Source organism: Toxoplasma gondii, chromosome XI, assembly GCF_000006565.2.
Source record: "Toxoplasma gondii ME49 chromosome XI, whole genome shotgun sequence".
In the NCBI taxonomy this organism is placed as follows: Eukaryota; Apicomplexa; class Conoidasida; order Eucoccidiorida; family Sarcocystidae; genus Toxoplasma; species Toxoplasma gondii.
Window position 1 is genome coordinate 5,809 of NC_031479.1, and position 26,744 is coordinate 32,552.

General features: G+C 48.6%; 2 protein-coding genes across 2 annotated transcripts; both read right to left on the minus strand.

Annotated features, from left to right (window-relative positions):
- Positions 1 to 10,259: 10,259 nt before the first annotated feature.
- TGME49_307270 (hypothetical protein) lies at positions 10,260 to 18,632 on the minus strand. The gene is made up of 3 exons (XM_018782520.1): positions 17,403 to 18,632; positions 11,154 to 17,194; positions 10,260 to 10,878 (listed from the first exon to the last, which is right to left on the minus strand). Exons 1-2 carry the CDS (start codon positions 17,508 to 17,510, stop codon positions 17,015 to 17,017), a joined length of 288 nt encoding a protein of 95 aa, XP_018635667.1. The 5' UTR covers positions 17,511 to 18,632; the 3' UTR covers positions 10,260 to 10,878; positions 11,154 to 17,014.
- On the minus strand, positions 18,477 to 21,006 carry TGME49_307260 (Toxoplasma gondii family C protein). Its single transcript, XM_018782519.1, has 3 exons — positions 20,858 to 21,006; positions 20,199 to 20,776; positions 18,477 to 19,007 (listed from the first exon to the last, which is right to left on the minus strand). The coding sequence occupies exons 2-3, from the start codon at positions 20,654 to 20,656 to the stop codon at positions 18,845 to 18,847; spliced, it is 621 nt and encodes a 206-aa protein (XP_018635666.1). The 5' UTR covers positions 20,657 to 20,776; positions 20,858 to 21,006; the 3' UTR covers positions 18,477 to 18,844.
- Between the last annotated feature and the right edge of the window lie 5,738 nt (positions 21,007 to 26,744).

The window sequence follows — 26,744 nt, forward strand, 5'->3', positions numbered from 1 at the left end:
AAGAGCAGTACCTCTCGCACTTTTTTCCTAGGCCTTCCACTGTGCATCTGTACTCGACCTGTTCGTCCAATAACTTTCTGTTTGGCCAATGTCAGCCATCCTACATGTCAACAAAGCCATCCCGTTCACGTAGGAATTGCGTCCGTGAACTCAATCCTTATATCTGATATAGAACGAACCCGATTGTGCACAGTATGAACTTAAATTGACGACTCGAGTAAATACGAGCCTTGCAAGTGTTAATTATGTCCACCTGTGCATCTAAGATGATACTCGATTATATGTGATAGGCGGTAATTTCCCGGCTAAATCAACATCACAAAAGTTGCGACGGGCAGCGGCAAAAAAGACGTCGTTAACAGGGAGCGGGGTATACATCACTGCTCCCCGATAAGCCCGACAGACCCTTTGCGCCAAATGATTCCAAAGCGCGGTGTATCCTCAACAACAGATCATGTCGAAGTTGTGGCGACGCCATGACAGAGTCACCCTCAACATTATAAGCGAGCGACTGCGGTGCGACAATATTCGACGCACATGGTTGCAGTTCCACTCATTTACTACACGCAGGATTGTTCTCGAAATCGACTTTCAGTAGATTTGAGGAACAGTGGTTGCTGAAAGGCGCTGGAGTCACCCAACAGCAGCAAGACTGACTGCGCAAGAAAGAACCGTGCTCACTGGGGGGACGGTTCACGGACCATGTCATAATGGTACTCTGTACAGAGCAAGACTTCTGTCCCGAGTCAACTTGATTTCTTTTCTTTAGTGCTTCTTTTGTCTAAACATGCAAATTTGCCCTTTAGTAAGAAACCACTATAAACATCGTAACTGATGTTGGGTGTTTGCCGGACCAGCATTAACTGTGCGATGAAAATAAAGAAACCTTTTCAAGTCGCAGAAATGCCGCCCGTCGATGAACACACTGCCATGTTTTTATGAAAAAAATACGCGGTATTTTCTGGGTCAATGCTTGGTGTGAGAGATCGTACCATAATAACCTGAGTCGGTTGACATCCGAGAAAAGGAAATTCCCGTCGTTGTTATTTGCATATAGACCACCCCCTTCCAGGATGTGTTCGTGGGCGTTGGTTCGCCGCTGCAGGCAACGTGGGTCGTATACAGTCATGAATGGTGTCTCCAACATTTCTGCGGTGCCAGTGTTAAAGACAATTTCAAACCCACTCTTGTTACGAACCCAGATGCGACATTAAGGAGGGGATAATTGGGCGAGGAATGTTCAGTGAGCAAAGTATGCAGTAGCAATTAACAGTTTCATTCCGAATATGACTTTTGCTCCTTCATCGAATTGCCACAACGTCCTTTAGGAAAATGCACTGGTCCCTAAATAATATATTGCTAATCGCATCACACAACCGCATATTATATTGAGGGCGCACACACACGAGAGTAGACAGTGTCGGATTCCAAGCTTGGGCGTCCACGAGATCGATTCATCAAAAACAAATCTCACCAGCGCCTGAAGCAGAGAAGGAACCACCTTCGGGGATACCGTGATAGAGGAGCAAGAAAAACCATGTCTCAAAGAATGATAGCCAAATCACCGCATCACGTCTTCGTATCTGGAAATTCGGAAACAATCCCTTAACGCAAGTACCGCGAATCCAACGGTTTTTCGAGGACATTCAGCTATCTCCGCCGGCACTATCCAGCTAAAAAACACAAAGCCAGATAGTATCCTACCACACTGTCGCTTTTTTCTGCTCTCTGTCTCCTACCTCGCAATTGCAGACTCGGTGCACGCTTCACTCCCATTCGTGTACGTAGCCATAAGCATGCGAATGGGACTTACGTAAGGCACACCTCTTTTACTTACCAGCTGCGACGACAAACACACGGGCAACACTATGGAGTACCGTATAACCAGGAGTTGTGATACAGAAACGAGCTGTATTTGCAGCGCATGTTGGCCAACGAAACATACCGGCTGGGAAATAATAATGACGGCACCGGCCTACGCGTAAAGCTGCGTGTGGCAGACCAGTGCATTTCTGTAGATCAGACACGAATTAGTGCTGCATCGAAGGGCTTCACAAAGAAAAAAAGTTAGTGTGCCGCTAGAACCAAACGAAACAGGACTGCTGATTCTACACTACTGATAGGAAGCAGAAGAGGGAAAGCGTCACACTCGTTCATGTCCCGAAACGACGTGTGGAAGACTCTGGATATCGCAGCACCGCCTGTGTGCAATAAAGGTAAGAGGAAGCCTAGAAAAAAGGCTTTGTTAGCGATGCGTCGGTAGGCTTAGTCTGTCCTTCCAGCACATCACGCGACTGCTGAATTAAAGCGTCCTGCGACCTAAAACGTCCAGGCTTATATTGATGTTGTTATTCATCTTTTATTTATGCCGACAAAACTACCTGCAATATTCCTACCACCGCTTACTCGGCATTTCTGCTACTTGCGGCATGAGGTCCACATTCTCAATCATGATTATGCATTGAAAAAATGTTGCAGAAATGCCACTACCTGTTCTTATCTAGTTCAGGAGGCAGCTGCTGGTTACTCACTGACTGAGTAGGCGGACAGTAGAAGCAGCAGGTGTTCTGTTGAGAAATCGTGATGAACAACTGAGGGAGAGCGTAGCAACTCGTACAATTGTACCACCACGTGTCGTACACCAAACGGGCCAGTGCCACTGGTAGTGGGAAGGTCGGTTCTTTGTCGCTTCCAAAAAATACGAGATAAACACAAGAGCGGAGTGAGAGGTGATTCAGTACCACTAAGATACGTGCAAAAGGAGTGTATGAGCTTTAATTTAGCAAAGTGCACAGACGTCTCAAGAGCAAAAGCGTGGCGAAAAAGCAGACACTTCGTTTTTGCGTGCAGCCACATCACTGAGCGAGTTGAGCAAAGCCTTGCTAAAACAATAACTTGCTTCAGTGCCGCCTTACTATCTGGAACAAACGTAAGCTCGCAACATGCACCGTCACAAAATCGTATTGTTGTACACGACATGCGAAGGTTAACAGGCAGGCCAGCCTGAGTCACAAGGGATCTCAGACGCGTGCCGGCAATCGACAAGCCACGCTTATGGCCTTGACAGCAGAGAGAGAAGAAAAAACGTTGTATGCTTCAAAATTCAAGAGACCGCTCTGATTCATTCATTATCACAGAAGCCAAATGCGACAGCGGAAGGCGCTCTGGAGATAGTGTATTATATCAGCGTCTATTCTGGTTCTCTTGATATCTGAAATTATGTAATATAGATTTTTAATTTTTCTTATTTCGGTGTAGATTCTCAGGCTTGCGCGTACAACCTTTGGGTGAGCAAATTGCGTTCTCGAGAGAGGTCACTCATGAATAGCGTGAACGAAAAAAAGTCGTCCTCATACTATTTTATCAACACGGCGGCAAGTCCACATTGGCTAGCTCGCAGCTTCATAACCGAGGCCTACCATCTGCCTCAACAGTGCGTCAGGACAAGTAATTTCTTACAGCGTAGGCACCACATTACAAGGTAGACAACCAGGGACTCGCATGAGAGCAGACACAGAATTGGTAGGGCAGCCTTGACACTACAAAACGCGATATGACAATGTATTTGTGCCACATTTCTTGAAATAGAAGGACTCTGCTGGCTAGGCGTAACACAATCCAGCAGATGATAGAAACTTACAATCTGCCGGTGTACACCCCGAAAAAACGTCACTATAACTTCATTGACCAACATGAGCATCGCGTCGCGTAGGTGGCGACGTAGTTTGTGCGGTCAGGGTGTTGTTGGTTGTGCGCATTGGCTCAGCGCTTACTGCCTGATTGTAGATGACGAAGAGCCAACAGAAAGCAGTTTTTTCCATTGCATCATCTGTTGCGTTCTCCGACCTGTTGTTACACGGCGTAGGTAAGCAGAAGATGGTATCGACCCATGTCAGCATTGATTCGCTCACGGCCTGCACCGGTGAAGAGAAATTGTGCAACTCCAAGATGTGATTCCCAGCAGTTCGCTGCAGGCACGGTGAAACTCCAAGACAAATGATCAACAGTAGTCCGGCTCTCTAATGAATGCCGGAGTGACACATGCGTTTAGGTTATGTCAACGCGTTACTACCTTATCAAACCCTGTAGACCCTTCTTGTGTTGAGCTCACACAGATGAATTGCTTCACAAAAAGAACTCACGAAAACAACATCCAGTGATGTGCCGTTGAGAACCTCACCACATCATGCTGCGCGGTCTACAACTACATTCTTATCATATCGTCCAGGGTCTGTGATTCCATAGAGGCGTTTGCCTAGTTGACTGTCTTCCACGCCCGGCCCTGCATTTCCACTTTTTCGATCAGTTCATACACCATGATGCATGCTGATATACACCGAAGAAAGGATTTCATTTTGGTTCAGCGGTGCTCCCAACTTGAAGTTGGTGAGGTTTTGATTTGTTTTTTACAGCGCGAAACGCTGGCTTGCTTGACGGGCAAGACGCGTCCGTTTGTGAGTGCAGAACAGGCTAGGATGGTTGCTCTTAATTGCAGCGCATGAAGGCTGGACGCGGAAGTGGCGGCACACAGTGATTCAAGCATAACCACGATTTAGGAGAAGATGGTGTGCTACGTTAAGCAATTACGATCAGGACCAGATGACGTATTTAAGCCAGATACATTCTTCTTGAGCGAAATGATACACGGTCAAACCCCGCCGAGGCGTTCTGGAAGTAATACGTTCACCGTGATGCAATTTGCTTGGTCATCTTGCGAATGAAATAAACATCCGCAGGCATTCGGCGACCAAAGTGGATGGCAAGATTCTTTTTTCTGATGGCGCTTGGTGTGGCCCCCCTGAGTACCGGTACCCACATTTGTTTACTGCATTTGTGTCTCATCATGACGATGCCATTTCACCTGCACAGGGTCCGCATCTGCCTTTTCAGGATCAACTTTATGATGTTCCTGCTCTTCCGGCTAGTGGTGGATCCGATTTCTACCTTACCAAAAGCAAGGAATGCACCTCTGTATTTAGGAGCCGAAACGTTAGCTCAGGTGTTGACAGACGGTATCCCCAGTCGTTCTACAATGCAGGCGGAGTCTTTTTCGCAAGGCGAGCTGCCGTTGACCAACCCTGCCGCACTAGCCGAGTTCTGTCATCTTTGTGGCTAATACCGAAATTCCCGGGAAGTTCATGAACAACTGGTGGCTCGATGCAGAGGAGAAATGCAGTCTTATCTGTCACAATAATCTATCAGTGTGCAGTCACTGCACCCATGTCACCGCGTACAGTCTTCAAGAACACATGAAAGGAAACAGTCATGGTCAATATTAAGCGAGAAGTCATGAAACAAATTCTACGGCCAAATTGCCAGCAGGTTCCGTAACATAACAAGGAAGCAATCTGCGCCCCTAGATGTGAGTTGAACATGTAGTACTTTGCATGTTCATCAGCGAAGCACACATTTTGTGATTACATCCCGCAGATTCCATCTTCTTTTCACAGTTGAAAGATCGGCGTCACAATCGCAAGAATAGAGAAACACGTAGTGCGTACGAAAAATGGGAACTTATATCCCTTTTTCCCGCTGACATATCGGACCGGCTCACTGCTGCGCAAAGCCTCCTTGTCGCCTGCAGTGCCCGAAGTATGTTGAGACACGGATAATGATATATCGTTGCATCCTTATGTGGACTGCTCAATTGCCCGTTACCTCATGTTGACGCAGCATTATGCTAGGCTACGTTCCTTCAGCGTACACATTGCCCAAGTCGAATGTAGACGACTTGCTACTGTTCCGGTTTCATCGAGAGTAAAAGGGAAGAAGTGTACGCACAACCAGTTCCCGAAACAAGTGACAGTTTGTCCATATATCAGTCGCCGCAAGGATGAGGTTGTGTGTCCCGTCCGTTCACTGATCGCAGCTATGCAGCAGCCCGCTGCGGCCTCAGGTCCAGGGGCTCTTTTCATGCGTGCTTACGACCTGTATTTTAGAGCAGGTTGTGCGGCGTGGCTGTCAATGCCGACTTCCGTCAGGTGTAGAGTAGTGAACTCGAACAAGCGAACGGACACTATTACTTTAGCCTACTGCTCCCAAGTGCGGGACATCTGCAGATTGGTAAGCGGCACCAAGGTCAACTTTTTGCTCACCTTCTTCGCCTTGAGACACCGGTCAGAGCGAGATACAATGGAAACCTTCTGTGTCCTTTCAGTAGAAAGCGTTTACGCCGTGAACAATTCCAAGAGTTTTTCTGCGTAGCCAGCCAACATAGCCTAAGCGACTCGGCAGCCACCTTCCTGATTGTATCCCGTTTGAATCATTGTCGATTAGCTGTAGTTCATCTAGAGCTGTGCAGTGTTGCCTCACGGCAAAACTCGGAGTAGTTCCTACCTCTAGCAAATGCGCATCCTTCCAAGTATCTATGGTTTCCGTAGACACAACCACATGGTTAAACTTATCACACTTCGTATATGACATCCACGCTGTCGCATCTCCAGAAAAACAACAAAGAACTCACATTCTTTGACTCGTAAGTGCAACAAAGCTGCTGCAGCCATTGTGCAGAGGGAGACAACGAATGTAGCGAAACGTCCAGAATAACCAACTAACGTCTCTTCACCTAAGAAAATACACCTTTGAGTTTACAAGTATTGGAGATAGCTCAGAGGAGGTCGCGCTATGACGTCCCTCAACAAGGAAGGTTACTCCAGTCCAGTTCCGCGTCGATGTGAAGACGACTATAACCACTTCGTTCACCACAAAAACAGCATTCTCCATTCGAGTACCCAGTCACGAAAATGAGCGTCGCATCGTCTGCTATCGTTTGCGCACCGGCTTGCCGGCTTACCTAATTGAAACGCCACCGCTTCCAGGACGGCAGGTGCCTCCACACGAGTCAGAAAAGCTCGTAACGATATCCCGACTCTACCGTTCCCCCGCAACGGGAAGTGGTGCTTTAGTAGCTGCCCTTCAGTTACCGAAAGGCGAATCTCATTGGTGAATCAACAATTGCGTGAGAAGTCTTCATCATCAGTAAGTACGCGCTTGGGGCTTGTATCGTCTCATCGAACACGAACACAAGCTGTGTAAAAGATTGCCGACACTATGATATTGCACTTGAGAACAAATTTCAAGAAAGCGTCTCTGCATAGAAAAGGCATTGATTTAGCAGCAACGTTTCGCCAGCACGTCACCGCGTGTGTCTTCTCAAAGACTATGGTTGGGTGTGTTAACGGAATGACACCAAATCGTCTTACAATCTTCCCATGCCAATTGGAAAATGCACGTTCTACACATTTCCGGAACAAAACTTGCGGGAGGCGACTTGGTCTTCTATACTGCAAAAGTAATAAATAGTACTGCGACGAAGAGTGCTGGCATGTGCGGCTGTTTTACCCAACGCGTAACAATCCAAAGAAGAGCACACTGACCTTGTGACTCACAGCTGCATTTTCACTACCATTTTGCAACCAAACTCGATACTGTGCCCAGCTGGTTCCGATGTAGATATTAGCTTCGGGAATACAGTGGGATAAGCAAAGGCACTCGCAAATGAAGAGCGATGTATGCCAGACATTCAGCCCGCTACGTGTCCCCAACCAGGTTCCGAAGTGACACAACTGTCAAAGCGCCCGCGTTCTCTCTCAGAGCGATTAACCGTCCGCATCACGTACCACCAGAAGCTGCGTTTTGGCGTCGACAGCGTGGAAAATTTAAAAATGTACAGAGTATGCTGCCCATGAATCTCTTGAGCGCTCCAAGTGTACAACTGATCGTTCTGTCGTGTTTGCATCATTCTGATAGGAACGACACAAAATCACTGAGTAGTTCTTTGATACAAGAGTCGTGTTTCTTCCGCTCTGCTTTCTTGTGGAGGTATCGTGGATCCACTCAGCCGTCTACGAGTGTTCATCCATCTGAATCACAGCACAACATTCGTCAGCGGGTCCCTTGTTAATCACCGGTACGGCACTCTCACAGTGTCCAAGTAGCCACAGCAAGACCGAGCAAATTGACCCTGATGCGTTTGACACGTGACCGGGAAAGCTGCGATTGATTTGAAGCTCCGAATCAGGAAGACGGTACGACAGGCAGAATCACAACAGTTTTCCAGTGAATACCTCCAGCACTCTCTTCCCCAAAGTCGTCTTGGAGCAAAAAAAAATCAGAACCGTTGTCTTGGGTGGGAGGACTTCAAGGAGCCAGGCGGGGTTCTTCGTACACTGACGGCGTCCCTGTCTCCACAGCAACAATCCTGCCTGAGGTGAACTTTGTATTCCCCATACCTGGCGGATAGGTAGCTCTCCGTACATCTAATCGGTTCCTGAGTTTTGTCCTCTCTCTCGGGCACTCGTATTCGTGTATGCATGTGTGCAATAGCGATTCATCGCCTGAACAACGAGGCAGCCATGTGCTGTGATAGCGACCCAGAAGAACGGTTCAACATTGATTTGTGTTGTACCTCACTTGCCGAAATCCACTTTATATGTGACACTTCTGAGTACCTGCTGAGAGGACCCTGTCTTGGTTGCTGAGCACGACGTAGCTTGTGTGCGTTCTGTATCCTGAGTCCCCCCACCTAAACTGACTAGGGCTGTTGGTGCACCCCGACACATCATATCGGTTCCTCACATCTTCGAATTTTTCTGGGCGGCTGTTACACTCTTCAGCGGATTGAGATATTCCTCGCTACTCAGCGGCGAGACAGGTGGGACCAAATACACATGCCTTAGGCTCCGGTACAGTAGCCGGTGATACATCTCGTGATGGCTACATTTTTGCGCGTGTTTAGGACAGCCATGCTATTCCAGTTGAAAAAGCATCCCCTCACAAGCAGAACCTCTTCGTCCTGTAGTCCCGTCGCGTACCTGTTGAGAGTTGAGTTTCATGTGGTTCTCGAAGTACCGTTTAGGCATATAATTCTTTGCTATTCCCTGAAATAGATCCACTTTTCAGGTTTGCCATTGAGCACGGGCCTTCTGGAACTATAGTTCCGTGCCAGGCGAAGCACGAGTGCCGATTTCTACTCCTCAGATACTCAGTTTCTCAAAGGTAGACCGCTGAGCTTGTCCCAATTTGCAAGCGTCAGTTGTTGGCACCTGGGCTGACCATTAGCTGAATAAGTAGTGCTACAAACGGCGACATCATCGTTTCACCTTATTCCCTTTCTCTGTGCGCCCGCTGGATGTGAATAGACATTGATATCAAGTGGTATGAGACCAGGCATGCGGTGAAATATGCGCCCGTAAAGACACATGATAAAGGCCTACGTGCTGTTGACCCACCCTATAGAAGGTGTCGTGGAGAAGTAGTTCTCGATCCTGTAGGCAAGCTCTTTTCTTCCAATTTATTCCAGCGGCAAAAACGTACTTCCTGTTCATTGAGGTTGCATACCCACGTCAGCACGGGAGACTGGAATCTGCGGATCTCTCACGAGCTTCATGGATTCTGTGGACGAGACCTGAAAACCGACCAAGCCGAAAAAGTATTCCTAAATCAACTGAATTCTGCGTCATGGCACGCCACCAAACTGAGTGGAGCATTTTCCCACGCATTCAAACCGGTACCATCGACATGAAAAAGACGAGGTAGCCACAGGGCAAAACAATATCGCAGCCGCTCCCTTCCCTCACACTGTACTAAGCAAATATTTCGGTACAAATAATCCGCGATCCCGAACTGTGCCAGTCTGGATATGACTTCAGTTATGAGATAAAAGCAGTCAAGTTAGGTAATCTTCTGCGCGACCACCAAAGAACCAATCCTCGAATCCGAGCTGGCAGGAAAGAAGAGAACCAAACAAGTTCTTTTAAAGCTGCAACAGTAGTGATATGAGAATTCGCAAGTGTCAGGCGATCTCTGTAAGCTCTTCAGTGCAGCGCGTGCTGCTGTCGGACCTGGGCCAGTTACGTAGTATATTTACATAAGATTTCTAACTCATCGATGTGTCTAATATAAATTTTTTGTGCCTATCTCTTTGAGGAGTGGAAAAATATGAATGCCATGAAGGCTACGTTTAAGCCTTCCACCTCCATGAACTCCCATCTTCTCGACCAGAAATGATAGAAAAAAGCCACCTTCACCTTACGTAAGAAGTCCGGTCTGTCACATACCAACACCACCTGAAGTGGTTACCGACTTGCAACTCAGTTGTCAGTAGACCACAGGCAGAATAATTGATACATGCATGTTTCGAATTGGCCGTGACTATTTAAGAGTGGCTATTTGGTACAAATCGCGAATTCGAGCCTTAGGCGGCAGCCACCAAGGCCGCAGGAGCGCTGTATTGAGTACGAGTGAATGTTACATCTGCGTGCGACGATGACGGGAGCCCGGGATAGCAAAGCTCGACCATGGCAGAAAAAACAAAGCATCGATTCGTCGATTTCCCAAAGTGGTCAGCAATGACATTATGCCTGACGTTACTTTTGTATTGCTTTGATCAAAACGTACCGTCACGCCACCCTGGAGCAAAGGCCCACTGTATAAGACGACAGTGACGTTCCAGAGAATCTGTTGGTCAGAACTGGTTGGAACTGTATTGCGTATCTGTGCATTTAGTCAGGTGAAGTATTGGTCATGGACGCAAATTTTGTGCGAGGTGCTTTCGCACCCAAGGGCATCACATGCAAGCTCCGCTTACTTCAGCCGGCGATGGACGCATATCTCAGAATACGCAGAACTGGAAGGATGGATAGATTCTTAGAGTCGTGCATCCTGTATTCCACTACGCGAGTCTACTACAAACGGCTACCCTACAGGACGGCATTCTTTGAAAACTTCAGTGTTCCCCGCTTGCTGCGGAGCTAAGGCGTTGCCATCACCGAAAAGCATTACCTGCGCTGACGCAGCATAACACTACCATCCACTGCCACTGTATCACACCCCAAAATAGCAGTCCACTTCAGAGACGACTTAAAACAGGAAAACGACCTGAAGACCATAGCAGGGAAACACAACGATCCGCGCCTCATGTGGAAGCTCACAACCACTCTCCTATGATGCTCTGATATTAACTTCTTGGCAGTTTTTAAATCAGGTGTGACATCATGCCTTCGCGCACGGAAGTGCACATCCAGCCGTGTTAATCTTCCTCTCCTACTTCACTCTCCCCAACATTCTCACACAGCCCTTATTCGGCTCTCTCAACCGCAGCTGCTTCTCCACGCAAGAGATGAAATCCAATGAGAATCAAAAACGGTCCTCACTTCCTGCATCTGACCACAACCCAAACCGACGATGTTCTGATATTGACCTCTCGGCAGTTCTCAAGTCAGATGTGACATCACGTCGTCGCCCGGGGAACTATTCGACCAGCCATATTCACCTACCTTCCAACTCCACGCTCACTGATACTCTGACTCACTCTTCCCGTGTCGCTCACCCGCATCCATTCGTTCACACAAAACAGACAAAACCAAATGCAAAACAAAAGCAGTCCTCCCGTCATGTAGCTGTCCACAGCCACATTCAAATTGTGTTGCGACATAGAGCTCATGGAAGTCCACAAATCAGATGTCACATCTTGCCTCCGTACACTGAAGTACTCGATCGGCCACATTCACCTACCTCTCCTACTCCACTCTCACCGACACTCGGACGCAGGACCCATTAGGCTCTCGCACACCTGCATAGAGTCTTCCATACAGCGTAATACCAAATGACAATCAAGTGTAAGCCTCACCTCCTGTGGCTGTCCACAACCGTATTCCCACAGTGTTCTGACATGGAACCGACGGCAGTCCACAAACCAGATGTCGCACCATGACAGCCTGTGCTGACGTACGGGCGCAAGCATATACACTTGCGTTCGCCACCCCCCTCTCGCTGGACTTCTTCACGGTTCCCCTTGCACAGTTGAGGCTATACGAGGACGGTTTCTACAAGGATTGATCCAGAAACCAACGTCAGTTGGGTGCTGCTGTGCGTGAGCTACTAGCGACACACTGATGGCATTATGTCGCCTCACATCCTATGCGAGTTCTATCACTGGGGCGTGCCCCATTTGCTGGTTTCTCTGGGGTATTCCGCGCTAAATCGAGATACTGGGAGTAGTGCATACGTCGGCGAGACTGGCGTACATACTTCTGCATTATTCTTTTCCAGTGTCGTCAATCACAAGCAAGTTCCCAAAAACAACCAATGCCGCTTGCAAGACCTGGAAAACCTCAAGAACTGTTTGTTTCGCTATGTCCAGGTTCGTTTTCCTTTGCCGATGCACATACACACTCAGTGGGCCTTTATATGAGAACGAACGTGAACTTTTGCGAAGCTACACAAAGCAGGACCATTGTTAGAGCTATCAGAAGGTATAGCGTGTACATGGTGGACTGACGACCCAACCCCTGGCCCAGTTGTCACCCTCGTTGATACAACGCGAGATGACCTGTAGTCCTTGCTCATATTAGTGAATGCATATTTTGGTGGAAGGCAGTAGAGCAACCATCGTCACCGTGAGGACGCTACCACACAGCTACAGTCAGCTGATCCCTGCAGATTGACTGGCCACTCGTGAGGCCGATCGCGGGACCTGGAGATGTCATGACTAAGCTACAAGGTGAAACGTCCACACTCTGCCTCCACAGCCGTCGTTCCCGCTTTTCTAATCGCCCCCACATGCGCATCACGCTTCTGCGCGTCTTCCTGTCGAGTTATCTCGTTATGATAAGTCAACCCAGTGTGAATCCAGCTGCTCGCTCCGTACGCGGATTTCCATGCTTACCGTGGTTCTTCCCCCACCTATGTGAGAGCCTTTTTATCTCAGAGTATACAATTACAAACTTGAGTTAGCCACTCTTTGGCCACCGGCACGACCTATGATTTTTGCCTCACCTTTGTCCCGATACGCGACACGATAGCACCCTACTTAGGCAACGACAAAGTACAACACTGAAACGAGTGATCACGCCTACGAGACAGCTAGAAGTTAAACGCTTGCAGGCTGCAAAAGAGGACAGCCCGAAGCCACCCCAATGAATGCCAATGAAACAAGAATTCGAGCAAAGATTCTTACGTAGAACGCAAGCCTAACTCTCGAACTGTAAAGAGGCGTCAGAGACTGCTGACTACGTCATTAGCCATGCTGCTTACAGCTCTTCCAGCAGCCTATCGGCACCATAACATAGGAATACTGTTTTTCGGAAACAGTACAAAAGCCTGTCGAATTGTGAATAGGCTTCCATCTATGCAGACGTGCACATCTGAGCGCTTTCCCTGGCGACGTTGTAACTTCAGCCCCCGGGTCACGTCATCTCTCGCCTTGGCAACACGTGCACAGCTAATTCAAGTTTTCGTGATCGTCCGTTATCCCTGAAGTTCCAGAGCTGATCGCCAACAAACAGTTGAAGTGAGACACTGCGTGAAGTGCACCCTCCCTATTCCGTGACTGCAAAAAGTTCGAATGACGTTTTAACATCGCGATGAAATTGCGCTTGGAAAAGGGGATGACCGGAGGTACTTTTTATTTGAGCTCTATTTCTCCCCACTTCCTTTCACCCGCGCAACTAATCTTCACACCCTCACCACTAGCCCTGATCTCCTCTCCGTCCGCCCCGAAACTTGGCAGATTGCCACGATATATCATCGGCCAAATGCACCTACCTGAGGCACCTATGAAATGCGAAGACGCACCTGATTTACTTGCAGTCTTGTACTGTCATGCCACTGTGCGGCATAGATTATGGAAAAGGGAATTCTTTCTTATGACGCTTCCCAAGTGCTTGGACACAGAAATTGTAACCATTGATCCATCTGCGCACGCTCACGATCATCACTTCTCGACGTAAAGCGGAACGTTAATTGGACCACCACATTATCGAAAAGCTAGGCTCAGTCCTTCACTGCGTTGACGCGGGGCATTGTCACTCTGTCAATACATCGCTTACTACGGGGATAGGAGTCTGACGTAACGTCCCAACGCAAGATGGCATACCATAGATGCGACCGACAAAGCTAGACGACACTGAAGTCCGGAACACTACCTCCTCTCGCTGCTTCTGGCACCGGCGACCCCTCTCAGTGTGTTTCTAGTAATGTTGGACGATCCTTCTAGGGGCCTCCCTCAACAACCTCATCATCAGGCATATGTTCCATAATGCACACGAAACCTGGCAAAAATACTCACTCTCCTAGACTGCGCAAAAAAGAACAATGGCTTGGCCCTTCCCTCTCATGCATCGTTTTAGACTCACTCTACCATCTCAACAGCACCATCTACCAGCACGCAGCCCTCTCCACAATACATTACTTCCATCAGACATGAACAACTTTTTGCACGGCTCCTGATGCGCTTCTTCCAGCTGCGTGCGCCGCCAACACCTTCGTACTCAGTGATCGGCACTCCTCAGAAGTCGACCGCACCTCACCGACGAGCAAAAAGAGCCCGACCGTATCGTGGCGTTTCTATCAAAGCACTGTTTTGTCTCCTCAGAAGCCAAGAATTTCCGGGGGAACTTCAGAAGGCGCAAACGGTGACAGGATAGGCACTGGTATTTGCAACCGATGCCACCATCTTCATTCTCACGTTTTGTTCGGTGTACTTCTGAGAAGTGCGCAAGTAATCCTTACAATACTCTCAATACAACATTAGTCCTTTGGGAAAGATTTAATACGTAACGCGACATCCTTGCTCAAGACGCTGACGCTTTCGCTTGTGGTCACCCGAATCTTGCTGTGCCGTGGAAGGAAGAAACAACTACGATGGACCACCAACAGAGCCTTTAGGCTCCTCCCAGGGTACATCATACAAAAGGGATCTCACTGCAAGTCAAATATCTGATACACGATTCTCGAAGGCGTAGATGGCAGGGCGTGATCGCCGGACACTCAATGCGAATTACGCCACGTTCTCAGTAGGTGTTCAAACTTAGAGCCTGATCGGCCACTGACACTGTACCAGTGCATTGCATACCTCCTCCGCATCCCTCAAGTTAAACGGCCTCGCCTAGTTCATCTACTTCTAAGCCATGAAAGTCATCAGGGGTTGACCTTTCCGCACTTGCTGCATACTCTCAACAGGTACTGCATTACGACGTACGATAGTATCCCCGAATATTACATTATTTGGTAACCCATGTAATTGCCTACAGCGGAAAGGAAGAGTTCATACTGTGTAGAAAACAGGGGCGAGTGCTGTTAAAAATGGAGTGTCCGGTAAACGCATACTCAAAACGACCAGACACCTGTAATATCTCAGCGGACCGGTATTTTCTCCTGGTTCACGCTGAGCATACGAAATGTAAATGGCGTGCAAAAACACTCGTTCCCGTGAGAAATCCAGGTAAGTGCGCCGAATTGAAAATGTCTGCAGAAATAAACTAATACTTTTTGCAACTCTGAGCTGACTTCAGCCGTTTCTGTGTCGATGAACGAAGCGCTTAATCCGATTCCCCGACGTTTTATGTGAACTCACGAGCCCAATAGCAACGGCAACCGCTGCTAGTCCAGCAGTCACCTGAGCATCACAGAACAGCACAGCGAACGGTTGTTTTGGTACATCGCACTACAGTGGCATTTCGGCGACTCATCACTCCATAGGACGGAAAGCCTGCGCCTTCCCCTTCTTATCGTATACCCGAATGTCGGTCCCAAGAACCCAACATCCACCCTTGGGATCACCCCCAAATGCGTCACCGCATGAGGCAGACACTTCCTCGAGAACGTTTGTACCAGGTAAGCAGAGCAACACGAAAGCTTGTGTGGCTTAACATCGAGGAACAGCACGATACGGCTGTTGAATAACCGTTGCGTTTTGAGTCTGTGCACGCTGTCACGCACACGAGCCAGAAAAAACGTAGATGAAGAGGCCAGGAGCTAAACTCCCGCAGAAGTAGGCGATTTCTAAAGATGACTGTGTGCGGTCACTCGCAACCAAACTACTGGATCTACGTGGAGTGAAGCCTTGTGAAGGCTCACGTCTCCGTGTGAGCCATCTAGTTTTCACACAGCAAGAATGCTGCATCAGTTAATCTCAGCTTCTCAGCTAAAATGTGGCAGTGTCTTGTCTTGTCTCGGTCAGTGATGGAATCAGTGGTCGGCACGCTTATGAGAAAACGTGGCCTCTCCACAAAGTCATCTCATTTCTTCTATCGCCTGGCTGGTTGCCCTGATGAACCATCATGCAGTGTTTCTCTGGGACGTCGCATTCTTGTTGTGGCAGATGCGAACCCCAAACCCCTGTGTCATCGAGTTGATGTTCTTTTCTTGTGAGCCTCACACTGTTGAACGACATCATGTAGGCCTGAAGACTTCTGCCACACGGCTGTCTGAAAACCCTATGTCATCAAGTGCCACAGGAAATATGAATCGGCCCTCACTATCATAGGATCATTTTTCATGAGAGTCTGCACACAGATAGGAAAGTCTCTTAGTTCTGAGGATGGTTACAGCTTGAACATTCAGCCCAACAGTCCTACCGATGGAGTGGCACTTCATGAAACTGACGACACACCTCGTACGCTCATTTGCCTCTTAACAAGCACTGAAGCGTTGTGTATGGAACCGAGCATGTCGAAAAGGAGCGGAGGGGTTGCTTTTACCCGTCTACAGCAGGCTATTGGCATTGATGCAACATCACGGACGATGATAATGAATACTCATCAATCGACAGATAGCCCAGCTCAGCTAAGTGATCCTGCACCTTCGTCCGCGACGAAGCCACAGTGTGATACTGTATTTGATTTATACCTCATCAGTGACGTCAGATTCATTCTTAACTCGCTGTGCAACCGGATATCTCGGCAGCAAAATGAACGGGAGACCTGTTCATGTGATAAAGCATGTGCAGAAAACTGTTACATCCTCGGGAACCCAGTCCCCGTGCGCTAACCCCATGCGTCTCACCGACGCGTGAGAAAGGAACCAGTTAGAACAGCACTATACACGCGCACAGCAAGCTGGTGGTGCTTGAAGAAACCAGGAGAGTGTATCAGTCACATCGTTCTCGAGACAAGCAGCAGAGCTTCGAAACACCCTCGGCGCGGTACAGTTCGGATTCAGTTGCTCCCCTCCTGTCCGCTGCAGCCCCAGTTCTGCATGGCAGCTGTTCTCTTCTGGAGGCCGCACCATAACTCTATGAGACGGAAACAGCTGACGGAAATCGGCACAGAGCGAAATGTCTTCCCAAGATATGCACAGCGGCTGAATCAGTAAGAAAGGCTTTCCATATCGTTCGAATCTGCTGAGAGACTAGACGCCTGGCCACAGCAGAAAGAGTACTCACGAGCAGGAATGCTTCCTTTAATCCGAGAGCCTGAGGACGCTCACAACACAGGAACAGTGCAGTGATCGTTCACGCACGAGGGCGATGCAACGACTTGGGGGGAGTTGCCGAGTAAGCAACAGAATGCGAGCTACAGATACGAATCCCAACAAGTCGTCCGCAGCAACATATCTCTCTTCATCCCTGGCAGCGAACATTCGGGTGTTTCTAAACCTTAACGTAGCATGGTGTCACGTACATTCGCGACTTGCTGCAGTAATACAAGCAGGACACGGTGCGCAGGATCGAAGTGAATGCTGAGGCCCGTTTTTGGCGCTTGTTCCATGTGTGGTAGAAGAACCAACATTCAGCTGAACGGATACCTACATGCGTGATTCGCATCCATTTCTCACGCAGTGGCCGCTGCGATTGAACTCGCCAGCACCACACGGAAACACTCAAGCCCGCCGCGGAAGCCACGTTTGTCACCCGAGTGCACTAACGATCCTACTCGAGCCCAATATTGCGATATTTCCCGAAGGCTGGAACCTGCTTTCAAGAGAAGCTCCTGCCGGAACAGGTAGATGTCACCGAGGTATGCAGCCCGCAGACTTGCGAATTGTCTTAGATGCACGCATCAATTTCACTTCACTGCTAATTCAGAGTCGACCGATTTAAATACATTGTTGGAGCATTGTCTCGTTCGGATGGGTCTTTTACAAACGCCAACATTTTAGATCAGCAGACGAAAATCGAAATGCAGACACAGATCCATTGACCGCCAGCGCAAAAAGTTGACGGATGTTTTTTCGGTCTCTGATCGTGTCTAGGAATTTTAAGATGGCATCCTCCCTTTAAGGTTGCGTGGCGTGAGTGAGGCGCCCACGCGGACAAAATGTTCACTCTCATCCGTTCCGTCCATGTCACTGCTGCCCCTACTCGGCACCCTCATCCTGACGTCAAGAACTCAGTACAAGAGTCAGCTTCGAGGTGGCAAAACAGTGGGCTTCCGGGAGCTGTTGTAGTCTAGCTGGAACAAAGCGTTGTGTGCAGCAGGGAACTCCTTCATATCCGACTGCTCCTATATCGAAGGCACCATCACATTGTCCTCTGAATCAGGCAATCGCGCTTCTCACGTACCACTAACAGGCGAAATCTTTCTCTCGTTACACCGCCAGGGGCAAAATAACAATGGATCTTCCAGAAAATTGACCCAATCATGCCTCCCTCTGGCTCTGCACAACAGACTCTCACTCTTTCAAACATCTCTGGCTTACTTGTGGTCTGGTGAAAGCAGATCCATTAAGATCGGAAATACACACATGAGCTGCCAGCCCGCATGAGCGTTAACGGTGCGTATCGTCTGCCGAATATCCATTCCCTGTGTTCTCAGCCGTCCATCATCACACATGATGACCCGCATGCGCACTACTACCAACAGACGTCACTATAACATCAAACTACAGAAATGAAGTCCCGAATAGCACGGTGATTAGGGTAATGGCAACCGTACTACTCGCACTGCGTCCATGTGTATGTGTACAGGTAGAGTTGCAGACTAGCGTGGTGGCACCGTTGGCAACTTACACCCCGACTGAGTGAACAAGCAAAGGAAAGCCAAACGAACAGAAAAGGTTTGGTAGCAAAAGCGAATCCAGAGCATTCTAGATTCTGAACGCTGAAGTTATTGCAGCAAGGCTGTCATCGTGACATGTCTTCGGGTGAATGCTGCGGGGATTTCCGAGTGTTCACGAGATGCACATCTGATGTCTTACTTGGAGCTGGCGTAGTTGCTTTACCCGACTTTCTGTCCGAGTTCAGAAAGATTGCACCGAGCAGGACAGAAAGCACAAGGCTTGCAAGGCTGCAACATCACACCCACACGAGAAGAAAGCCAAAGAAACGATGAGGTCATCTACATAACGTGGCAGGCAGAGCTGTCCCCCTTGTGACGTGTTCCGTTAGTAGTCGCAAAAACTGCCCCAGGCTACGAAATGGCAAAACGAATTGCAACGCAAGCAGCGGTTCACCGATTCAGGGATATACATGGCACCAAAGAACTTCGACAACGGGTGACGGTCTCGACGGTTCAGCAGTTCGTGCCTTATCGGTAGGGCACTCGGGCCTTCCGGAGGATTCATTGGATAAAGGAAGACACATGGGCAGGCAGAGAACTTGTTTTGGACAAGGTGGTAGTTTGTATGTGTTTCACATGACATTGGCAGCAACATTTTCCCCGGCTTCGCCAGAATTTTTAATATGCTGAGGACTGAGGCGCGTGCCGAATATCTCTGACCTGCCTGTGCATTCTACCCACGGTGTCTGCAATCTTCCACAGAAAGAGTCTCGATGTCACACCGTGAAGCTGCGGAAACTGGGAATGGCCCACGTGAAACATGCGCCCACGGATTCATCAGCAATGAATTTTCACAAAGTGTTTTGCTCTGGTCCGTATCAGCAGTTTGAGCAGGGTTTTTGTGTCACTGACTTATCATCCACATGAAAGAAACAACGATGCGTAAATGCAGTATTTCATCCTAGAGCCAGGGCCACGGGAAGAGAACCGAAATGGGGCGAGATAATGCTCGACGTAGAAATAGGCCTTTTCCTTTCCCAGGTAAGAGTAAAGTTACGAGGTCTTTTTCTCTTTCTCATGAAAGAGGATTTTGGTCGATCGCGTTGGTTTCAATACAGCGTGGACGAATATGTACGAGAACAGTGGCTGTCGGCCTTCTACGTAGTCTACATGTTGAAGAAATTTGTCGTTGTGCCGCAAGCAGACTCCACTCTCGCTTTAACGGAACCCCCTTCAGCCAAGACAATTTCTGCCGTTTATCAGAAAGACGTCGTGGATATTTCGTTTAACACGTAACGAAGGGTGAACGAAGCCAGAGGGCGCTTCCACAAGTCAGACTAATTGTCCATCAATGAATGCTAGGTAATGCTCGCGTGTGTTATCACTCGAGACGTTTGTCTTATTGAAGCCACGTTCACGCGACCGCCAAGCACGGGTATTGTTGGCACCGATGCGTTTCAAAACTGTGTTTCGACTCACATTCCAGAAGCCACTACTGGACGAGCCCGTCCGGAGTGTAGGATCCTTGAAACACGCGCGGCGACGCTCGGATATCTGCTCCGTTCTTGCAATGGTCCGACGGTATGCGACTCAGTCCGTTTGCCGACAGTAGTGCAGTTTTCTTCCCCGGCACCGCCGTATACTTCTGTAGCGCCGCTGCTCTCTTCAGCTGGGTTGCCCTCTCCTGTTTCAGCCCGACTGTACGTATCATTCAAATCGGTATCCGTCTCACGACCGCTGACGGAGTCAGCCAGGGCTGTGCAAACCCGACATGTAGAACAGTCGAAAGAAACTAGTGCTGCAAGAACACTCAGACAGAGCACCACCGAGAAAAGCAGTATAGGCGAGTCATGATGGAACAGCAGTCCGCGTCTCGACTTCAGTTGAGAGTGGAGATGCCACCCAGTGGAGAATCCTGAACGTTTTTCTTCAATCATGTTCTCTATTGTCTTTTCACCGCTGGTCACCTCCGGAGACGCGACGACCCTATCGGGTGTAGGCGTCGTCGTTTGCGGTGAACCTGAACGGCACGACACCGGGAGAACAATGACAAGCTCCTGCTTTGTTGCGAAAACGGTTTCGAAGTGGGGAGATTGCACAACTATCCGTAGAGATACAAGGGAAAGACGCTCGCTCACCAGGAAAACGTTCAGCGATTTTCAATTCATGAAACACTTCTCCGCCAGCAACGGCGCCTACGAGGGCTTGAGTCAAACTGAGTGACTTCGCCTGACCTACTCATCTAGGCTTATAGAAGTCCGCAGTTGTTTTTGAGGTGAGCGAATATGTTTAATTTCAGCTGAACAGCACCCTCCAGTGAGCATGCATCTCCGTTCGGTCGACGGAATGCGTGCGAAGTTTGCGCTGTCCCCGAAGCAGCAACGATTGATGCGGCCGCACACAGCGTCGAATGGCTGCTGACCCCGATGGGTGACCGAAACCCCATGGGCCCCGTGTCCGCGTGCTCACACGTTCGCGTAGAAGGCACATGCTGTGCGCCGGCCAACGACAAGAAAAGGCAAATTTGATCTCCACCAGCATTAAAACAACTGAAGGACAAAGAGGCCAGCGACCTGAAACGGTCTGGAGTCTGGTGCAAAGGCAAAGTGTCCGATTCAACATCAAAAAAAAAGACAGATCGTTTGTCTATACCGCATTCCAGTGTAGTCACTCCGTTTCACGAAGTAGTGTAGGCATGTGTCTTGCTAATGATGTCAAATATACTCAGATGGTGTTTTACATCAGGCCGTAACCTTACATTTGCTCTTGCAATGTGTATATATCACGTGATCATCCATTTAAGTGGTTACCGCTTAATGCAGAAAGCTACGCGAAACGCGGAAGCAGGACTTCACTGCGCTAAACCAGTACAGTAATACTGCACCCATCAAATATGATATTTGAGATAGCTCCATTGTTCGACCTTAAGCGCCTTTGTACCTATTAGTGATATTGAGGATCAATTCTTCTTTGTCGATTCGACAGGTGCTACAACTACCGTGACGGAGTGCTGGGGGTCCGTGGATGGCGGCACATAATCTATTATATTTGACTTGAGATGCACCACGTTCGAAGGCTTGCACACAAACTTACATTGGATGCCATGAAATGCCAATCTAATGGAGCATGTGCGGATGACGATAATTTAGTGTTCGTCCGCGGAAGGCAAGGCGGCTTCCACTCCTGATGGTAACAACGTTCGGGGATTCGTTGCCTCCATCGCGCGAAGACGATACCGTTACTAGAAAAGGAACTCCCTTCCGGCTTACTGTGCGAGTGACTGACTGCTGAGCAGTCCTGTCCAGAACGTCTGACCAAGATAGAAAGAAAGAAGCTCTCTGAAGTCGAAGCATGTTCATGGAAATGATGTCATCCGCACAGTTGGCCGTGACGCCAGCCTTCATAGGTCCAACGTTGTATGAACGCTTGCAAGCTTGAGGTCTCGTATCCCATCGTTCATTGCGGTCAGACGTAGCGAGACATAGAAGGGTTCCGTTTTAAGAATTTCGCATAGCGATACCTATCTCTAAAGTATGTTCAGTCGGCACATGAAATAGAATTTGGAAAGTACCGCATACATCGATAATGCAATTATATTTCACGCTGTAATCCTCGTCGAATACGGTTTGTCTGCTCTTAGCGCAACTTTTTTCGTACTGCGCAAGAGACATGCATGGCGACAGTACTTGTATTTTCGTTTTGTACGGCTGAACCAATAGCAACGCACAGGCGTTCGTCCGCCGTACAACACGGTGCCCAAGATTGCGCTTCGCCCCACAAGGTAAATCTGTCGACGGTTTCCATAGGTACTCCTGAGCCTATATTGGATAAGTTCATCAGGTCTACCACAGATGGCATTTTCTATTGACTCCAGGTGGGATCCAGCGTCTCTGCTTACCGCAGCAAGACAGGGGAAGTGCCAGACAAAATGAACCCGAAGCGTCACAGCGCCCGGGAGTGAGATAGAAGAGAGAGATGGGCAATTCTTAGTGAAGGCAAACGTCGTATCACATCGGTTTTCAAACACTACTCGGATTTACAGCAGGTGAGCCGATGCCAATTCAGTAAGACCGTGGGGCATTCGCGATGCCCCACGTGCTTCCCTCGGAGAGCGCGGAAGGTAGTCTCAAAAGGAACAGTTTTTTCATGGCATTGCAATGGCAGGCTGAGTATCGAATACATCCGATCGGTTGTGGCAATGCTACAAATAAGGGGCACAACTACGTGGAACGCCGGCAGCACAATAATAATAAGGGTCGTCGAATCTTGAGTACGAGGTTCTCTTTCAATTTCTATCTCTTACCGTGCTCCAGCTTCTGCATTGGTTGTAAGCTGTCACAAGACACTCCTTAGATGCGTCCAACATATGCTAGTTACTTCACTATGCAGCATTCGTACGCCTCACTAAGTCGACAGTGAGGCGACTCGACATGAGACAAGTCAGTGGTGAGGAGGTCAACCGTGCGGTGGACATCTTCGGTGCTGTGGAACGTCAGTTCGTCAAAGTGTGGCAAAGACATGAGGACCCACCAAAGTCCGCTGTGGCTGTACTGCTGAATAACAGTAGTAAGATACACACAAAAGGGACGGAGGCTCGTCCGATCACCTCTAATCCCAAGGCGAGCATTCGCATTGGGAGACAATTGAAGCACCCACCTCTTCCCGACCGTCCAGTGCGTCTCCCTGTGGTTTGCCTACAACGCCCGCCCTTATCAAGGTATAGTTCTAATCTGGGCCTTAAATGAGTTTCACTTTTTTACTCGCCCCTGCAGCTGATCACAGTTGGGCCAGTTGTAGGCATCATATCGTCATCAGCCTGATGAAATAGCAGTTGTCTCTGCGACTGTCACTGAGACGTGCGCCTTCATCTCACTTTTGATGCCCATCAGATGGCAAACCGCTGGGCAGAACACATTTCTCGATATCAATCAGACAACACCTAAAGACAGGCTTCTTTTCCGATTAGTAACTTCATAACCATGTCTATTATCTTCTTTGGGTTAGAGATGCAATCCATCACGGTTTCTGCGTTGCTTGGACGTCCAAACTGGCATACTCCAGGTAAACAGCTTTGCAATTTGCTACCGCGTTGTTTCGCAGAGTGTTTTTTCATATTTTCGCTCGCAAACAGACAGAGCAGTGCTGACGTAGACTTCAATGTATTAGAAACCCGTCGAGTGGATAAGCTTCCAATCAAAATTCAACATACCAGCACACGGTGCAGTTTTTTGTACCACACGAGCGCATCCACGTTTCACATTTTGAGCGGTAAAGCAGCGTACTTGCATCACGTTGATACTGAGACAACATCATAAGCAGACAAACACTGCAGTTAACATTCTTGCGGGGACACCAGGCTGAGAATAGGAATGAAAGGAAGCAAATACCTTCGGAAGACATTAAACCAGGAAGCACTTTACCGAACAGTAGGCGGACATGCTGACATTTGCAAAGCTTCTCGTTTGATGAAACGCAAGTGCAAAACACAAAGCCTGCTACACGATATCTCGTATTTGCCTGTTAACGATAAATTAATCCATAATGTTGCATTCATAGACCAGACCCCATTCATAGTAGTGGACATCTCGAGCTGCCATTCGCTTCGTGAGAAGCAACACAGTGTCGTGAAACAAAAGAAAAAACCAGAACATCTACTAGCAGCTAGACGGACAATGTGAAACAATGCGGACACGAATAGTGAGCGTATCTGGGTGGTTGGAGGCTGAGGCACACATCTCGAAAAACGATGCCTTAACCAGAGGTGAGAAAAACATTACATCCTATCAAAAACAGCTCAACTCTCAGGACTAATTCTGACTGACGATGCCCGAATCCAAACAAGTTATTCTGTTTTTCTTTATTTTCTCTAAGAGCACGACTTCGACGACATGCACCCGGATGCTGTCTCTTGGTGTGGGTCCACAGTGTCTCATACTACTGTGTTTCGTATTTGGCTGGAATCCGCGGTCTTCACGAACCTGAGAAAACCAGCTCACATCAAGTTTCGCACATATCATCAGAGAAGAAAAAACTGGACGACGTGAGAGCGGGGGCATCGCCCGCTCTCATGTCATTGTAACCGACATGGAATTCATCTACAATTCCTTCTGTAGGAGGCTACCTTACGTGGTAGGTTGTAATGACCCCTAGCCGTCAGGTGGTCACCAGGCTGAGCAACAATATCTCAACAAAAAAACTCACATTAGCGGAATGAGAGTGCTGAAATAGCTCTATGCGGGAGGTATCAGTAGTGGCGCGCGTGAGAAACAATCGCAAAGCCTGTGCTGCCATTTAGACTGAGGATCTAGAACCATCCAAACGCACAGAGTTCCCATGTCTTACTGAAGATTCGTGTCGCAGGACGGCATCATAGACAACTATCGCAATAGAAGATAGACGGGAAAAGTATCCTCCCTCGGAAAGCCCAAACCATCTGAACATCTGCTGACGGATGAAATTCGGGTCCAAAAGAGCTGTTCTTCGTGTCTCTCCTTTCTCCCGAACTACAGCGTCCATGGTATTACCAGGGTGCCCTTTCCCGAAGTGTTTCACAGTAGCTCAAACTTTCGTGTTTTATGTTCGAATGGAAGTTCCCGACCTTCACCAGCCAGAGAATGCCCTCCCAAATCAAACTGTCCCCCCTGTCCTACTGAGAACAACACCCCTCGGTCCTACTCCATGGCGTACACAAAATGATTCCGAGGTAAATGTACGTCCCCTGCCTCCGAACGCTATCTGTTGCTGCTGATTGTGAGAAGCGGGGTGACCTCGGCAACAGCACAGGTTGTTTTCCATGTTTGAGCAAGCGAAGATACGGGAGGGGCTACCGAAAAAATATGGGATAATCGGCTCGAATCGCCTGAGCAGGGCATGCTGGTTATATACATGAAGAGCTCTACCTATAGTTTCGCTTGTAGAATTCTCTGAGTCCATGTGCCACTTCAAAAGTCGAAAGCCCTGTGAGATGTCTACCTGTTCTCTGATAACAGCGTGAATTGTTCCCCCAATACGGCTTCACTGGAGCCATTTCTTTTATGGCGACCTCATTAGTCGAACATGATCTTTTCTTTCGTCTCCGCGCGAGGAGAGACTTAAGAGACTTACACGTAAAGAACTTGTAATCTGCACCCCAAGCCATGTTTCAGAGTACAGAAATATGATACAATTTTTCAAAGCACAAGTATTATGAACGTATATTTCTTTTCTTTGTGAAAATTGGAAAAGCTGAAGCGGAACGTGCAACTACGAGGGCGAACAAGCCAGGCAATTCACGAATCGCTCTAACTGCCTGTTATTCGGTGGACCCCGTATCGTCCAGGTGCATCTAGTCTGAGAATATACTTCTGGTCGGCCAGAAGGGCGAGCGAAAACAAGATGCCGGCAGGACAATCCATTGTCAGTTACGGGAAGCAGGTCGACCTGCAGTCGCGTGAGCTGTCATCACGTGATTCAAACACCACGAATAGCCAGCGCACCCGGCTCTCAAAGTGGAGCCATTCCCAAATCAGCCGTCAAGGACGCTAGTAGCGTGTATGCGTCAATGTCTCATAAACTCTCTTGTCACACAAGAACTAAATCACTATGCCGAACGTTACATAAGGGACAAGTGTTGTCGGAGAGAAAGAGGACAGTTTGCGCCAACCATGTCCCATCTTCTAATAAGGACAGAGGGTGGGTTCGATCGGGAGCCGCTGTTCAATGGAAGACAGGTGGTGGTTTTCAGCGAAATACTCCGTCCGTCTCGTCGGAGTGATAGAAAAACCTGAGATATGCGACAAAACTCCAGCCACTGTCATGCGTGAGGGCAAACACTGCTGACCATTCAATTCTAGGGTGCATACACAGGTAGTGGAGTGGGACCCGTTATTACAAAACGTTCACAGAATGCGTATTAGAGCTCTCAGAGCGAGTGTGCTGCTCATGCAGGATAGCACGATCTTCCAGCCGTTATGACACTTGAGAACAGATACTCATGCTAACAGTAGTTTCCTAACTTTCGAGTGCCTTCACGCTGAGAGGTGGAGA

Excerpts from the sequence above, each read along its gene's own strand:
- TGME49_307270 (XM_018782520.1), bottom strand. The coding sequence starts at position 17,510 with ATGTTGGTTCTTCTACCACACATGGAACAAGCGCCAAAAACGGGCCTC. Across the intron at positions 17,195-17,402 it reads TACTGCAGCAAGTCGCGAAT|GCTCTCGGATTAAAGGAAGC; the intron begins GTACGTGACACC and ends GAGCGTCCTCAG.
- TGME49_307260 (XM_018782519.1), bottom strand. The coding sequence starts at position 20,656 with ATGATTGAAGAAAAACGTTCAGGATTCTCCACTGGGTGGCATCTCCAC. Across the intron at positions 19,008-20,198 it reads CCAGTAGTGGCTTCTGGAAT|CCTTGCAAGCCTTGTGCTTT; the intron begins GTGAGTCGAAAC and ends GTGATGTTGCAG.